The sequence below is a fragment of the Sander lucioperca genome, chromosome 16, assembly GCF_008315115.2.
Source record: "Sander lucioperca isolate FBNREF2018 chromosome 16, SLUC_FBN_1.2, whole genome shotgun sequence".
Taxonomy (NCBI): Eukaryota; Metazoa; Chordata; class Actinopteri; order Perciformes; family Percidae; genus Sander; species Sander lucioperca.
This window is the reverse complement of record NC_050188.1, coordinates 11,453,422-11,469,692: the sequence shown is the minus strand read 5'-3', so window position 1 is coordinate 11,469,692 and position 16,271 is coordinate 11,453,422. Positions and strand designations below refer to the sequence as shown.

General features: G+C 41.8%; 2 protein-coding genes across 2 annotated transcripts in view; both read right to left on the bottom strand.

Moving 5' to 3' along the window:
• The window catches only part of LOC116050041 (C-type lectin domain family 6 member A-like), a 5,272-nt gene extending 2,679 nt beyond the window's left edge, over positions 1 to 2,593 (bottom strand). Inside the window, exons 1-3 of the mRNA XM_031300107.2 lie at positions 2,431 to 2,593; positions 524 to 643; position 1 (exon numbers count right to left, since the gene is read on the bottom strand). The exon at position 1 is cut by the window's left edge and continues 89 nt beyond it. Coding sequence (XP_031155967.2) covers position 1; positions 524 to 643; positions 2,431 to 2,593 — 284 coding nt within the window. The remainder of the gene's footprint in view (positions 2 to 523; positions 644 to 2,430) is intronic.
• Positions 2,594 to 8,547: 5,954 nt separating this feature from the next.
• LOC116050064 (gastrula zinc finger protein XlCGF57.1-like) overlaps positions 8,548 to 16,271 on the bottom strand; it is a 34,685-nt gene continuing 26,961 nt past the window's right edge. The window contains exon 5 of the mRNA XM_031300101.2: positions 8,548 to 9,338. Coding sequence (XP_031155961.2) covers positions 8,679 to 9,338 — 660 coding nt within the window. The 3' untranslated portion in view covers positions 8,548 to 8,678. The remainder of the gene's footprint in view (positions 9,339 to 16,271) is intronic.

Below are 16,271 nucleotides of genomic sequence, written 5' to 3'. Positions count from 1 at the left end.
TCTGGTAACAACCATAACAAAGAAACCGACCAACAACACCAAATAATTCTGCTTCAAATTAAAGACAAAAATGTTGGGACATAAAAACCACAATTTGTTGCATGCACAAATTAATTTTTAAATTCAGCCAAAGCTTTTATGAGGCCTCATTAGTCTGACTTTCCCAAACTGAACATGTCTTTAGTACAATTTGCCCTCTTTTTGGTTCTGCTGACAGTATTTCCTTGCTGAGTTGTGGTAGAAGTAAAAGTCAAATGTTGTGTTAAGCTTCAGCAGAACAGAATGAAGACTGTGGATTCTGTCCCCCTGTATCTTACATTGGAACTGTATTAGAAATGGATCACTTTACAGGCGACATGGACAGTAGGAATGAAGTCAGCGACCAATAAGTATTTCAGCATGCATATGGTATGTCAGTAAAAACCTGAACCTATCCTTCAAAGCCTGAAGCTGATTGTAGTACACTATTGTTTACTGGTTCAGTATTTGGTGCTCAGTAGTTGTGAGGTGTATTTTATCTTACAGTATGCAGAAAGGATGATGATTCCAGTTATCATCAGAAAGCAGAGCACTGCCAGACAGAGTGCTGCAGCCCTGAAAGGCCTCCATTGGATGGCTGGAGGATGCCTCTCAGTGTGCGGTCCTAAAGTGGCAAAGCACACAGAGAGCAGGTTCATTAATAGGAAAACAACATGAGTCTTTGTTATCATAGTTCCTATCATTCCCCTGTTACAATCACCTTAACCCAGTAGCTTTATTGCTTTGATCCATGGTTGAGCGTGTTTAGTCACATTTTAGGTTGCTTTCAAATCTGAGCAATTTGGTCCATTTTAACCAAACCCTGGAGCATCTTGTCTGGTATTCAGGTTGGTTTGGAGCGGTGTCAAAACTCATTCTAACTTTGGTGCGGACTAAACAACCGAACTCGGGAAAATGAGGGTCTTGGTTCGCTTCTGAGTGCTCTAGAGCTCAGTTGATGAACTCACTTGTAAGAACACGATCCGTCCCAGATATAGAAAGTGAACCAAAAAACATTTACTACTCTCCATTTCAACCTTCCACACAATTTACAGACTTATATATGATTTAAGGGGTAATGATTACTTTCAGATCCATAACTTATTCTAATGTGTGACAACACATCATCATCATCTCTCTCTCTCTCGTTCACTCTGTCTGTCAGCTGCTCACAGAACCAGAAACCCAAGCCGTTAGAAATGTGGTGTAGCTCCATTATTTGCAACGGTGAATTATTATTATTCTCTCTAAATTCTCTCTCTAATTACATTATTATTCTGAGAGCAGAAGTGTCAGCGAGTTTCAGATATTCTGTCCAACAGACCAGCGACAGTTTCCACCGTGTGACATTTGTTTCCAATGTTTGACAGAGTGCGGTGTGAACGCAAACCGAGCCAAATGAAAAATAATGCAGCAACTCCCCCCCCGAAACACACTGAGTTCACTGAATTATAGGTGTGAAAGCACATTTAAACAAATCATCGAGTATGATTAGATGCACACTTATATTCCACTATTATTCAGAATATGACAATATTCCTAATTTGATGCAGGTCATGTAAACAGTATATTGTGTTTGGATATTCCCAATAAGGCCTTTTTTCCGAATGTACAATTTTTCCGATGTAGACGTGAGATATTCTGGTATTATTCGGGTTTTAGAGGCATTCTTTGGAAATGTATACAGCACATTCAGAATCTGCGTCTCAATCTGTGTTTTTATTGCAGTTTGTGACAGTTTACGGCCTCTTGTCTGTTTACGGTTTAAGGTCAGCTCTGTGAGTTGCTATGGTTACTGTACACAAACCAACCAGACGACAGTTTGCAGGGCTGCCCTAGAGATGCCCGGCCAAAAGAAAAGAGGAAACACAGCTCCTTTTAAACCTTATCAAAGACTCTGGTATCAGCCGGGCCTAACAACTAAGTGCATGTAAACGTAGTCAGTGAACCACTCTTATGTAAATAATTATAATAAAGTAAAACAAATGTGAAGTCATCTGAAAGTTTGAGTTGTAATGGGCCATTGAATGGCACAACTGACTCACAACAAAGGGTTGCGGTACAGTGACTTTGCTTCCTCTTTCTCGTCAGTCTCTCTCTCTCTTCCTTCATTTGGCTCTGCATTGCTAATGATATTCTAAATACGTTGTCACACTGCACTTCCCTTCTTCCTGTTATGTGGTTTCATGTCTTTACCGGAGTTAATGCTTCCTCACATCTCAGAAATGACACGTATCACTTAAATGTTACCAAAACCAAACACATTGGGCTTTGAAAGCTGAGAGTAAGAAACTAAACTGAGAGCAAACGTAGAGTTTACACATCAGTCAAACATGATTTAAAGGGACACCCACACACTAATAGATCAGCATGATTATTCATGATATTGACTTGTCATAACTTCTTACTTACCTCCTCCGTGTGGCTGATTATCAGTGTGATCATCCCCGATAGCGTCTACAGCCTCGTATATTTCCACCTCCCTCTCCTCCCATTCTTCTTTGTCTTCCTGCACATTTCTGTTGTATCTCACCTTCTTTGACATATCTGGTTTGGCATAAATATCTGCTGACATCTTGAGACAATTAAACCGTAGCTGCACTTCACTTCCCTTACTGCTTACTGCGCTGTGTAGATCAGTCACTTCGCTACTGTAAAACTTTGGTAGATATATATTCAGTAATGTAACATACTCTACTGATGCTGCAAGTGTTTCTTTGCCAGTAAAGAACAAAAAAAGGAAGTAACAGCTGATGCAACACCTACACACACGCATAACACACACACACACACACACCACACACACACACACACACACACACCACACACAGACACACACACACACACACACACACACACACACACACACACACAAACACACACACACACACACCACAAACACATACACACAGACACACACACAAACACACACACACACACACACCACAAACACATACACACAGACACACACACAAACACTCTCACTCACACACACACACACACACACACACACACACACACACACACACGTAACTTGTAACTCTAGTCTGGTGGTTTTCTTAACTTCTTAACTAATGTATAAATAGCATTTATTCACACCTAGCCGCTTAACCACCTATGCTGCTTTCACAGTTGATGGGATGGCATCCCATTCTTCAATCAGCATTTGTTGCAAGTCAGCCAACGTGGTCGTGTTGGTCACTCTGGCACGAACAGCACGCCCAAGCTGATCCCACAAGTGTTCAATGGGGTTGAGGTCAGGACAGCTGGTTGAAGAATGGGATGCCATCCCACAGCAGTGTGTGACCAGGCTGGTAACCAGCATGAGGAGGAGGAGCCAGGCTGTTGTGGCTGTGTATGGTTCTTCCTCACGCTACTGAGGCTGTTTGTGAAATGAACAAATTATTAAATTGCCAATATGTCTTGTTTCTTCAAACTTCAATCATCCAATCCACCAAACACCAAACGAGTCAATGGCAGATTAACCTGTTTGGCATTGGCAGAGAAGATTTGGCAAATTTTTCATGGGCGCAACCCACATACTCAGCGCTGCTGCTCATCCCACAAACGCATGTTCAAATGGGGCACCATTTGAAAGGGAACTAAACAGGCTTTCCAACGGTATAAAATGTATTGCCAAAAAGCATTGTTACCACAGAGAAATAATCTACCAAACACATATTTCCTTACTTTTTGTGCTAAGTTTATATAAGACTTGTAAGACTTGTGTCTTTAACATTTCTCACCTGTAATGTTCCCCTGTGTCTATTATTTTGTCTCCTGGCAGAAACTGTTGCTCAGGTTGTTATAGCTCTTCTGCAACTGGCTGTAGTTGTTGCTCAGTTGGTTGCATCGAGTCTGTAGCTGGTCCTTTTCCAAAGTGACTAAATTAGCTGATGAAAACCATAACAATTAAGAAACAGACCAACAACACCAAATCATTTTGACTGATGTCTTGAGAAAAACAGCAATAGATATAAGTAAGACTATTTGGAAAATGGTATGCTTAGTATGCAGTGTGAAGTTAGATCATGTGTATTGTATTATGATAACATTTCTTACCTGAAACATTCTCCTAAACAGCAACCTTTGTTCAATCTCTAATATGTTATGTTCATAATCACTTAAAATACTTCAAACTACAGGCAGCCACTTTGTGTGTGGTTAAAAAAACAACTTTAAAGCACTTATATCAGTCTGGCACTGGCTTTCCAGTGTGAATCTTAATGCATTTGATCATAAACTCATTTCTGGATACGAGTCTGAAAACAATGCTGCAACAAAAGTATGTAGGCAGTGTCTGAATTACACCAGGGCTTTTGGGGGAGCCCTATTATTCAGAGATGGGAGGGTACTGTACAGATGCCCCTCAGACATGAACTCATCCACCTACAACAACAAAGAAAACAGAACAATAATTCACTGTTGCAAAGTTTTATACAAGCGTCCTCCGCTGAGACAAAACATGCCAACGCACAGTGGACAGGCAATGCTTTGTGTTAAGAGACAAAACGCAGGAAGAAAAATTAAGAAACGTACATGATGACAAACATAACGCTGTCACGCATCGGCACATAGAGCTACGTTACGTCAACAGCTAACCAAAATAAATATGTCATCATTATACTTCACGTGGAAAGTTATCTACATAACAATTAATTTCATCAAACACAACAAAAGATTTTTTACAAAACTTTTCAAGGACTTCACAAATTCTATGACTAAACCCTGGAAGAGTCTCCAGTCTGGTCTTCAGTCTCTGGTTGTAAAAATGTTGAATGTGAGTCCCTGGCTGGTTCTGGTCCTCCACAGTCCTCAGTTTGACTTTGATGAACCTGTGAGGACTGATGACCAACCAGAGGTGTCAAGTAACAAAGTACAAATACTTCATTACCTTACTTAAGTAGAAATGTTGGGTATCTATACTTCACTGGAGTAATTATTTTACAGCAGAGTTTTTACTTCTACTCCTTACATTTTAAAAATAGCCTCGTTACTCCCATTTCAGTTCGGCTTGTTTTCATTCCGGCTTGTCATCGTTAAAAAAAACACAAATAAAAAATCTATCCTGATAAATCGCACCATCTGGATAGAGTGAATTTGATTGTTGTTGGATAAGAAGTATAAACTTATACCATTCTGACAGCCTATTGGTTTGTACGCGATCCATCGCACCTGCACATGACACAAATCACGTCACACTCCAGCAAGGAAATAACAGACGGATGTAGCCTAGTACGAAGATGTCCGTGGCGGAGACTCCAGAGAACTCGAGCGAAATGTCCCAACCAATCACCAGCGAGGAGGTTGGGAGCCAGGAAGACCAGCCAACCCTTCTACATCCCTGGCCGAACCTGGAAGAATTTTTCTAAATGGTTGGATGCAAAAACAACTCCTTTTGAATGCGCTGCAAGCTCTGCTAACCCAAGTACCACGAGCTAATTGTTTCCAAAACTCGCCGTCTAATTTGAAAAAGCTAATTGATATTAATTTTTTTCCCTTTCATTACTTTTACTTTTATACTTTAAGTAGTTTTGAAACCAGTTCTTTTACACTTTTACTTGAGTAAAAAGCTTGAGTTGATACTTTTAAACAATAGTATCTATACTTCTACCTGAGTAATGAATGTGAATACTTTTGACACCTCTGGCTACAGCACACAGCGCCGTCTCTGATTGGCCCAACTCGCTGTTACCATGGTAACGTTTACCGAAACTGCGAACGGCTCGATTGAGCTTCTACCAGGTAGTTTCTGTACACAGTCTTGTACCTTTGCCTTTTTCAAAATGTTTTTCTGCGCCGAATTAAATGTTTTATGGTCACGGTTCATTTCCCAGCTGGTTGGCTCGGGTCCAGGCTTAAAACTCTTTATATCAGCAAATTTATTTTTTCCTTACATTACTTTTATACTTTAAGTAGTTTTGAAACCAGTACTTTTACTTGAGTAAAAAGCTTGAGTTGATACTTCAACTTCTAAAGAAGTCTTTTTAAACCCTAGTATCTATACTTCTACCTGAGTAATGAATGGGAATACCTTTGACACCTCTGTGACCAACACTAATCTTCTGTCACAAACACTGCAGCTGAATCGTTTCTCTCCTGTGTGGACTGTCATGTGGCATTTCAGATCTCCCATTTTTTACAAAATCTTTACCGCACACTGAGCAAGTGAAAGCTTTCTCTCCTGTATGGATGTACAGAACAGCATAGTATACTTTACTTCAAATGTTAATTATTGTGTGAAAAATAAACAGCAACCTTATTCAATCTCTAATAGTGGGTTATGTTCATTATCACTTCAAACACTTCAAACTACACATGTAGGCGACAATCTGAAAATCACTTTTTTGGCCACCGAGAGGCTAAGTAGGGGATTAACTAACTTGCCAGACATGATTACTGGTAATGATCACGGATCCAACTGCGTTTTGTATATTTATTTGTATTAACACAAACAATGTTCTGCATCCAATACATCCCATAATTGTATTACAGGCATACAAAATGGAGTCCAAAAGTCATAAACAGCATTAGAAAAACATAAAACCAGCGTGAAAACAGCGTTCAGTTAAAATAAGACTTCCCTCGTCATCCTCTCTCCTTCATCAAACCAAACAAGTGAACAGGTATTACTTTGCTTCCTCCACTCCCACCAGGTGCCCTAATTACCGTAAATGACCTTTTAAAATAATAGAACTAAAACCTGGCTCTTACAACATACAGTCAATACATTGTCTTTTATTAATAAAAAAAAGATAGAGTGACTGCTAACATTTCCATTACGACACAAGTCAGTTTTATGTCGTCACATAAACATAAAAGCATCGACAGCACAGATTAAATACAAGGAGAGGCATAAAAGCTGAAGTACTATATACATGTATCACTAAGGTATCTCCTGTGCAAAAAGAAGAGAAGCAGTTTAGTAAAGCAGGAAACACTGTGAATGGACCCAACCAATCAGGGTTTGTCAACACAGTTTGGGAGACAGAGGCTAGGTAGTTTATCAGAAAAAGAAGAGGGCCAAGGATTGACCCCTGTGGGACCCCACAGGGCCCCATTTCCTTTGTGAAAAGAGCACTTTTGATTGAGTTCGCTATTTTTTAAGTACTTACTGAAGTACCCATTGAAGTACTTAACATTAAAAGCCAAAAGAACTTAGTTTGGCGAGTAAAATTTCATTAACTAAATGGAAAGCTTTTGATAAATCCAGAAAAAAATCATTGTGATCCAAGGCTGATGTAATCTCATAGTTATGTTTTACTAATGCAAGAATTCTGATGGTAAAATGAATTAATTCAAGATGTATGATGAATTCCCATTGCTCACAATTAGGAAATGATCAAGTCACTGACTTTATGTGATAAGTTCCCACTAATTGGAACATCAATTAAAGGTGCAGTAGGTAAGACTTATAAAACTAACTTTCTGTCATATTTGCTGCAACTGACCCTATGTTCCAGTAGAACATGAGGCGTGTAATTTAACCCTTGTGTTGTCCTTCGGGTCATCGAAGGGGGGGGGGGACCCTGAAGCTCAACGCCAGGCCAATACAAAACGTCAAATAAAGGACAACACAAGGGTTAAAAAAAAAATTGGCTCCTCTGGCACCACCTACAGCCTGTAGTGCGATTTGCAAAAATCCACAGCTCCCTGTTCAGATGCACCAATCAGGGCCAGGGGGGGGTGTCTAACTGCGTGTCAATCACTGCTCATGCACACGCATTCATTCTCCCTTGAGGGGGGAGGGGCTTAAGAGACCATTTTGGGTTTTAGCAGAAAGGGGGGAGGGACTTAGAAGTTGTCAATGTTCAAATTTGTTTTAAGTCCTGGATCTTCACAATCCTACCTACAGCACCTTTAAGGAGTGTTAGTTCAGTTATTTCATACAATATTTGATATGATGATACGAACTGATTGTGAACATACCAACAGTTCCTAATCCAACAGACATATGAGGCTGATGCAAATATTTACATTACTGTACAAAACCAAAATCTTCTAGCAATCTTCCAATTTGGAGGACAATGTACTGAAATTAAGAAAAAAAGCTTCATATTTCTATGAAAATATTTTCCTTTCTGCCTTTACGGAGTCTGTTATAAACTTTCATGTACATGAAACCCAGTTAATTTGACCCTAAAAAGTACATGAACTAGAAAATGTGTGTGAATGCTGAAAAGCTTTTTTTTTTTTTTTTTTTTTTCCAGTAGCTCGCCAATAGGTTGACAAACTGAGACACTAAATGACCACGATATCATCAGTGATGTACCTAACCATGTGGGCTAAAAGAAGTGTAAAATAGTCATGAACCTTGACGTGAAGATAAGATTTTTCATAAGCTTTGGGAATTGCAATTGTATTTGTGTACAAACAGCAGCTTCATTCAGCTAATGTGTGTTGTGTAAATAAATGTAAGCGATGTGATGAAAGTAGCCACTTTAGTTTTTTTAAAGTAGCCCTTAGATTAAGAAAAGTTGGAGACCCCTGGTATAGAAAAAAAGTCTAAATTGTCCATACTGTTGCTCATTTAACATGTTGTCACCCTAACCCTCCACAGACTTGTTTTCAGTCTCTGGTTGTAAAAGTGGATGTGAGTTCCTGGCTGGTTCTGGTCCTCCACAGTCCTCTCCATCAGCTTCTGTTTCCATGTGTTGAGTTTATCTGCTGGCTGGAGGCTCTACCTTTCTCTTCTCCTCAGTTTGACTCTGATGAAGCTGTGACGACTGACGACCGACACATTCATGCGTTTCGATCTGTGAATGCAAAGGGAATCTTTCTTCACAAACGCTGCAGCTGAATCGTTTCTCTCTCGTGTGGACGACCATGTGTGATGTCAGATGTGACTTGTATGAAAATCTGTCACCACAGACAGAACAACCAAATGTTTTTTCTCCAGTGCGATTTCTCAAGTGCTGTGTCACATTCGACTGTCTCTGTAAGATCCCACTCTGCGAAAAAGATTTCTCACAGTACGAGTAGCTGAAAGCTCCTTTTCCTGTGTGTGATTTCATGTGTTGTGTAACATGGTCCTCGTACAAGAATTTTTGACCACAAACGGAACAACTATGTAGTCTCTTTCCTGTATGGATTACCATGTGTTTCTGCATATTGCCTTTCTGTGTAAAAGATTTCTTACAGAATGAGCAGCTGAAAGGTTTTTCTCCTGCATGAGTTCTTATGTGGATCCTTAGATTTGTCTGGGTGCCAAATCTTTTCCCACACTCAGAGCAGATAAATGATTTCTCGCCAGAACTACATCTCTCATCACTGACAGGAACTTCCTTATTCTTCAGAGAGTTTAGAGCTGACTGAGGTTCGCTGGTCTTCTTCCAATCAGCACTGTCAATACAGTCTTCAGTCTCTGGTTGTAAAAGTGGATGTGGATGGGAGTTCCTGGCTGGTTCTGGTCCTCCACAGTCCTCTCCATCAGCTTCTGTTTCCATGTGTTGAGTTTCTCTGCTGGCTGGAAGCTCTGCCTCTCTGTTCTCCGCCGTTTGACTCTGACGGCCGACACACTGATGGTTCCTAAGCTCTTTGTACCAGGTGAAACTTTGGTCACAGACACTGCAGCTGAACAGAATCTTTTCTGTGATCGTGCTTGTCTTCAGAAGTGTCTTGCAGCCAAATCCTTTCCAACACTTAGAGCCGCTTAACAGTTTTCTACCAGCAGTATCAGTCGTACGACTTACCGGGACTTCAGTATTATTCAGAGAGTTTAAAGCTGACTGAGGCTCTCTGGTCTCCTTCCAATTATCGTCGAAAACTTTAGTTTCTTGTTTGATATATTGTGAGGCAGCGTCACAGCAAGATAGTTGTCTTTCCATGTGTTGAGTCTGTCTCTGATGAAGCTGTGAGGACTGAGCTTCCTCTTCATCATCTTCACTCTTCACAGGGACAGGAGTGAATGGGAACTTGGTGATATCAGCCTCCTCCAGCCCTTGAAGCTGCTCTCCCTCCTGACTGCTCCACAGTTCCTCCTGTTCCTCTTTAATGTGTGGGGGGGGCTTTGGCTCCTGCTGGTCCACACTGGAGCGACACTCCTTCTGCTTTTTTGCATTACTAACACAGGAAGTAGACAGTTCGTGTCCCCTGTGGACTCTCATGTGACTATTTAAACTCCCTTTATATATAAAAGGTTTCTTGCAGACGAAGCACATATATGTACGCCTCTCTCTTGTGTGGATTCTCATGTGTTTCTCCAAACTTCCTCTCGTTGTGAAATTTCTGTCACAGAATGAGCAGCTAAATTGTCGTCGTTTCTCTCCTGTGTGGACTCTGATGTTTGAGTTTAGGTGTGCATTCTGTTGAAAAGATTTTGTATGAGTTTTCATGTGACTCTTCAGTTGTGTCTCGTGGCAAAATCTTTTTCCACACTCGGAGCAGCTGAATGGTTCCTCTCTTGTGTGGATTCTCATGTGTCTCGGTACACTTTCCTGATGGGTAAAAGATTTCTTACAGACCGAGCAGCTGTAAGGTTTCTCTCCAGTGTGAATTCTTAAATGTTTGTTTAAATTTCCCCTCCATGAAAAATGTTTCATACAGAATGGGCAGCTAAAAGGCATCTCTCCTGTGTGAGTTATCATGTGACTCTTCAGATGCGTCATGCGGAAAAATCTTTTCCCACACTCAGAGCAGCTGAATATTTTCTTACATCTTGAATCATGTTTCAGAGACTTTAAAGCTGACTGAGGTTCTCTGGTCTCCTTCCAATCAGCATTGACAGTCTCAGGATCAGAAAAGTCTCTACAACCAGTCTCTGGTTGTAAAAGTGGATGCGAGTTCCTGGCTGGTTCTGGTCCTCCACAGTCCTCTCCATCAGCTTCTGTTTCCATGTGTTGAGTTTGTCTCTGATGAAGCTGTGAGGACTGAGCTTCCTCTTCATCATTTTCAATCTTCACAGGGACAGGAGTGAATGGGAACTTGGTGATATCAGCCTCCTCCAGCCCTTGAAGCTGCTCTCCCTCCTGACTGCTCCACAGCCCCTCCTGTTCCTCTTTAATGTGTGGGGGGGGCTCTGGCTCCTGCTGGTCCACACTGGAGCTACACTCCTGCTGCTCCTCTTTAACAGCATTCTGTTTTTTGTCATGTGAAGGTAAGCCTGAAACAAAGACAGAGATCAACGTCAGCTTAAACTAACACATTAAAGTGTTTTTTTTAATAATCCATTATGTAAGGATCCATGGTTAATCTTTAAAAATGCATGTAAATGTGTAAAGAGTACAACCGGCGGTAATGACCGAATTCCGTCGGTACTACCGAGGACCGATTCACGTTTAACCAAATAGTGCCAAATTTCAGTACCCGCCACAGCATAAGTGGGAGCATATCTGTCCTTTCTGCATGTTGACAGAGAGCGAAGCTCCGTCACACACACACGGGCAAAGCTGTGGTGCGAACGGAGCGAAACGACGTAGACCCTGCAGTTTGTTACCCACAATTTCCACTGACTGCAGAACGGCTGTGTGCCGAGTCCGGCACAGCTCCAGCAATCCGCACCCCTCCGGTGAAAGATACGCAGAGCTTCTATTTTTGCCGGACGCAGGAGAGCTCCGCAGCAATTCAGCACACGGCAGATAGTGCGGGATAGGAAGTCGAGCACAGAATCAAAATAAAACATCCGGTTAATTTTCTAAATAAAATACACAGTGCTCACGGCGGATCATATTTCCCCGCACTACACCTTGAAAATGTCATAATGGGCGGAGACAGGCCTGAAGTCGGAATGGAAACAAACTGTTGTGGGTTTTGTGGTTCTGTTTATAGAAACTACATCCTGTTATATCGAGCGATCAGACCTCGTGGGTCCTAGTGACTTCAGCTCTCAGTCATGGCCACAGCCGTTCCACAACAAATACGGACCTGGTGGGTATTGAAGGACCGCGGAGCACAGAGCCGACACGCAGCGGAGCCGATCCGCAGCCGAATCCGCTGTTAAAGTTCCAGTGAGTCACGGCAATGCCGGTAAAGCGGTTGCAGTTAGGGTTACACTTTTCAAAACCACACACAGACAGCGTATATAACGGCGAGGCGAAAGCAGCCGTGGTATGGTTAACGTTAGACGTCCTCTTTGACAGGTAGGCACCACAGTGTTAAACTATGCCCTGGTGACTGACTCACAGGCTGGAGGTGGTAGGGCAAGAGACTTTATTTCTATAGCACATTTAAGTAAATTCAAAACGCTCACATAAAAACTTAACAAGCAGTTCGATAAGAGATAGAAAATAAAAACAGGCTAAAATAGAATACGATACAAATACAATAACGATCCAGTGCAGTGTAAGAAATGAATAATTATTTGATAGTTTATAGGGACGGGTTTGGGAGGGGAGAGGGAGGGGTTTTATTTTGTTGTTGCATTTATCATGTCATGAGAATGCTCTAAATAAATAACAAAATAGTTAAGTAAATAGGATAAATAGGTTTGGAATTACTTTTACAACTGAAATTAATGTTGTTATTACAGAGGGAAAGCACCAAAAAAAGGAATGGAACCGAATTCCATGTATGGGAAAATGGTACCCAACCCTATTCGTGACTGCCCCCCCCACAACCCCCTCTATTCAGGACAAGACAAGTCAACAGACTGTTTAGAAAACTAAACCCCTGCAAGGCTGCCGGACCGGACTCTGAAGTACAGCTTGGTTCAGCTGTCCCCGTTGTTCATAGACATCTTTAACACCTCACTGGAGACAAGGGGCTGTCAAAATTAGCAAAAAATGACGTTGGAATTATGCATTATGTGCATAAGAGGGCAAACCAACACAACGGGAGACATACCTACTTGTGTAACGTTTAATCTCTCTCTCTCTCTCTCTCTCTCTCTCTCTCTGCACCATAAACAACCGAGTCTCTTGCTGTTCCATTAATTTGTCAGACGATATTTTCTCAGCGTCTCCGCAGTTTCAGAGCGTCTTTGTGCCGTCTTCTTCTCCACGCCCTCGCTTTGTTAACTTCCGGGAGTGACAGCCGCATGATAGAACGTCATCAACACGCCCACTTGCTCGCTCCTCCGCAACTGCCTCGATCACACAGGAAGCTGAACGTTTCGCAGCGGCCCACGAACAGTCATGCGAGGCAGACAGCCACAGTAGTGTGGTTTTTTTTCTCTTATAATATTTGAATATACTTTATATATTCAAATGTATGTTTTTTTTTTACTATTCGAATATATATATCTATATAGATATATATTCAAATTTAGTGTATTTGTTGACAGCCCTACTGGAGACATGCCACGTACCAGCCTGCACCAAGTCCTCCACCATCATCCCATTCCCCAAGGAAACAAGGATCACAGGACTAAATTACTACAGACCCGTCGCCCTGACCTCTGGGGTTATGAAGTCTTTTATGCGCCTTGTTCTGTCTCACCTAAAATCCCTCACCAAACCACTGCTGGACCCCCTGCAGTTCCTCCACAGAGCCAACAGGTCTGTAGACAATGCAGTCAACATGGCTCTTCATTTCAACCTCCAGACCTGGACTCCTCAGGAACCTACGCCATCCAATACCACGCCTGCCTTCAACACCACCACAGCTGACAGATTAGACTCTCCCTGTCAATACACGTGCTAGAAAGAGATTTGCTAATGTTTTAAAGACCACGCTGAAATAGTCACTCTGACATCCTGGCTCCGCTTCGGATGCCGTCAAACGGGATCTCTGGTCGTAATCAGTCGACTCAACCTGTAAGAAATCGAAAGGACATAAGTACTCGTTCATTCAACTTTCGACCTATAATCCATGTTGAACTTGCAAAAACTACAATCAAATCTTGAGAGATTTCTCAACGACAATCAGGCGAAAGAGACAAACTTAGCCATCTAGCTCCATAGAGTCCCATTCATTTTGCACTGGACCGTGATCACCCCCAGTGGAACTCTGGTGGAACTGCAACCAAATTTGGCACAATGGGGCTGAATAGGGAGTGAACAGGCTCTCCGTAGACGGGCTTTGTCTGTTGAGCTGGGAGAGGCTCCGGTTGCTAATGCACATTCAAGAACAGAGAAGACAGATAGAAGATGAAGAAAGAACGGAGATACAGCAGAACAACGTGTGCCCAAAAGACCTGTCTGCTGTTTCAATGTTAAAAAAAAAAAAAAATCTGACATAATTTAGCCACTGTTGTTGTCGGCCGCGCTAGCGTTAAGACCCGTCACCTCAAGCATGCAACGGAGCAACGTTATAAACACAATAACAATTAGTGCTGCACAATATATAGTTTTTTTTATCGTCATCGCAATAGCAATGGACACTCGAGATTTTTTATTATGGTAGTTGAATGAAAATATCAGCAGAAAACTGCAATCTAAAATGTAACTGTCATTCTTTTTTAAGTGTCAGTCTATAGTCTGTAGCAGTGTTTCTCAAATGGGGGTCCGTGTACCCCTAGGGGTACTTTGGAAGACTGCAGGGGGTACGTGAGATATTTAACAAAATGTTTAATAGCTACAAGGCTGTTGTCCAGAACATTGTTCCTCTTTATGTAGACTTTTTTTCCTGCCAAAAATGTGACATTTGTGTCGCCTTCTTTGGACCTATTCTTGCCTTCCTTCCTTCTACTGTCCTTCAACTTCTACAAGTTTCTTGCTTTTTTCAAAGTTATGTCACTGTTTTCTATTTTCGACCTATTCTTGCCTTAGGCTACTTCCTTCCACCATCTGTTTTCCAAGTTTTTTTCCAGTATTTGTCTCCTTTTCTCATCAGCATTTACATGTTTTTCTCAGTTACAAGGCTGTTGTTTAGTAAATCTATCGCTGACAGCGCTGTACTCTTCCTCTTTATATAGACCTTTTTTTCTACCAAAAATGATTAGCACTAGTCAGGGGGTACTTGGCTTAAAGAAACAATTCAAAAGGAGTACATTGTTGAAAAAAGTTTGAGAACCACTGGTCTGTAGGATACAATTTGTAGGCTGGAGCACCACATGCCTTTAACAAACATTGCTATATTTCCCCGCCCTGCAAATTGGATATTGCAGTAGTCCAAATCGCGATTTCGATCAAAATTGTGATTGAGAATATCCGCCAACTTAACGTTATTCAAACACCGAAGCAAGTTGACAGCGGAGCTACGTTCACTCACCCACTTTTCTACAACATAACGTTACCTGTGGCCAAGGTAGTGTTTATACAACTAGCTTACAACCAGGGCTCTATCTTCACTTTTTTCACAATCCTCCCGGAACCGTCCTGAAAATCCAATCTGAGCCATCCAAGAAATATATGTGGACCTTCCCGGATTTAAAATCCTTGTTTTTCCTTCATTACCATTAGTTAGAATAATTCAAAGGGACCTTTAACATAAATAAAACATCATAGCCGAGTTGGCAACAACTGGACTGTTCTTTCTAAGAAGAAGTTGGTCTTTTTGGGGGCCCTATGCAAAAGCAAAACAAGTTTTACGCAGGGCCTCCAAAAAGCTAGGGCCGGCCCTGCTAGCTGTTGTTTCTAAAAGTTGGAGGAGCTGCTGGACAAGATGCACCTGTCACAGGGAGACGTGCAGCGTGGTGTCAAGGAATAAATGCGATGGAGAGATCTGTTTTGCAGCCTTCTATCCCACAGAGGATGAAGAAGAGAACATGAGTAACGTGAAGTGTTAACGTCAGTGACATGATTTGAGCTCTTGCAGCGTTTTGACCCTTAACTTAACGTTATAACGTAACCGTCAGTGCGCTCACTGTTAACGCAAACATCGACTGCTGTCCCGTTAGATAGCTTTAACTGTAACTACTACTGAACAGGCTAACGTTAGCTAACAGGTAACGTTAACAGCAACGTTAACGACCAATAAAGTCGCTAGCAAACTTAGCGACTCCCCGTTGCGTGAGGTCGGAAGCGAGCTAATCATAGACTAGCCGGTCAGAGGATAGCGGGTCAGAGGATAGCGGGTCAGGGTCTGGCTCTGCTTTGTGTTTTCCTGCTGTTAGTTTACTTGATGTAACGTTTAAAATTGCAGCAGTATCCCACCACGGGACACCGTTGTCATACGAATAATTTCAATAATTCGATTACAAAAAATAATTGACACAAATTCTCTGCCTCGAAGCTTGGTTTAATTGAATTTAATTCCAATCAGTCGCATTATGCGGCCTGCTCAGCTCAGGGTCATTGTTTCACACAGACTGTTATTAACGACGCACACAATATTCATTGGCGCGATGGCGGAGAGCCAAGATACCGCCAGGAAAAGGCAGAAAACAAGGTACAACGTGTGTGCTGCAAAGCAGAACTTGCGTACCACAACAGCAC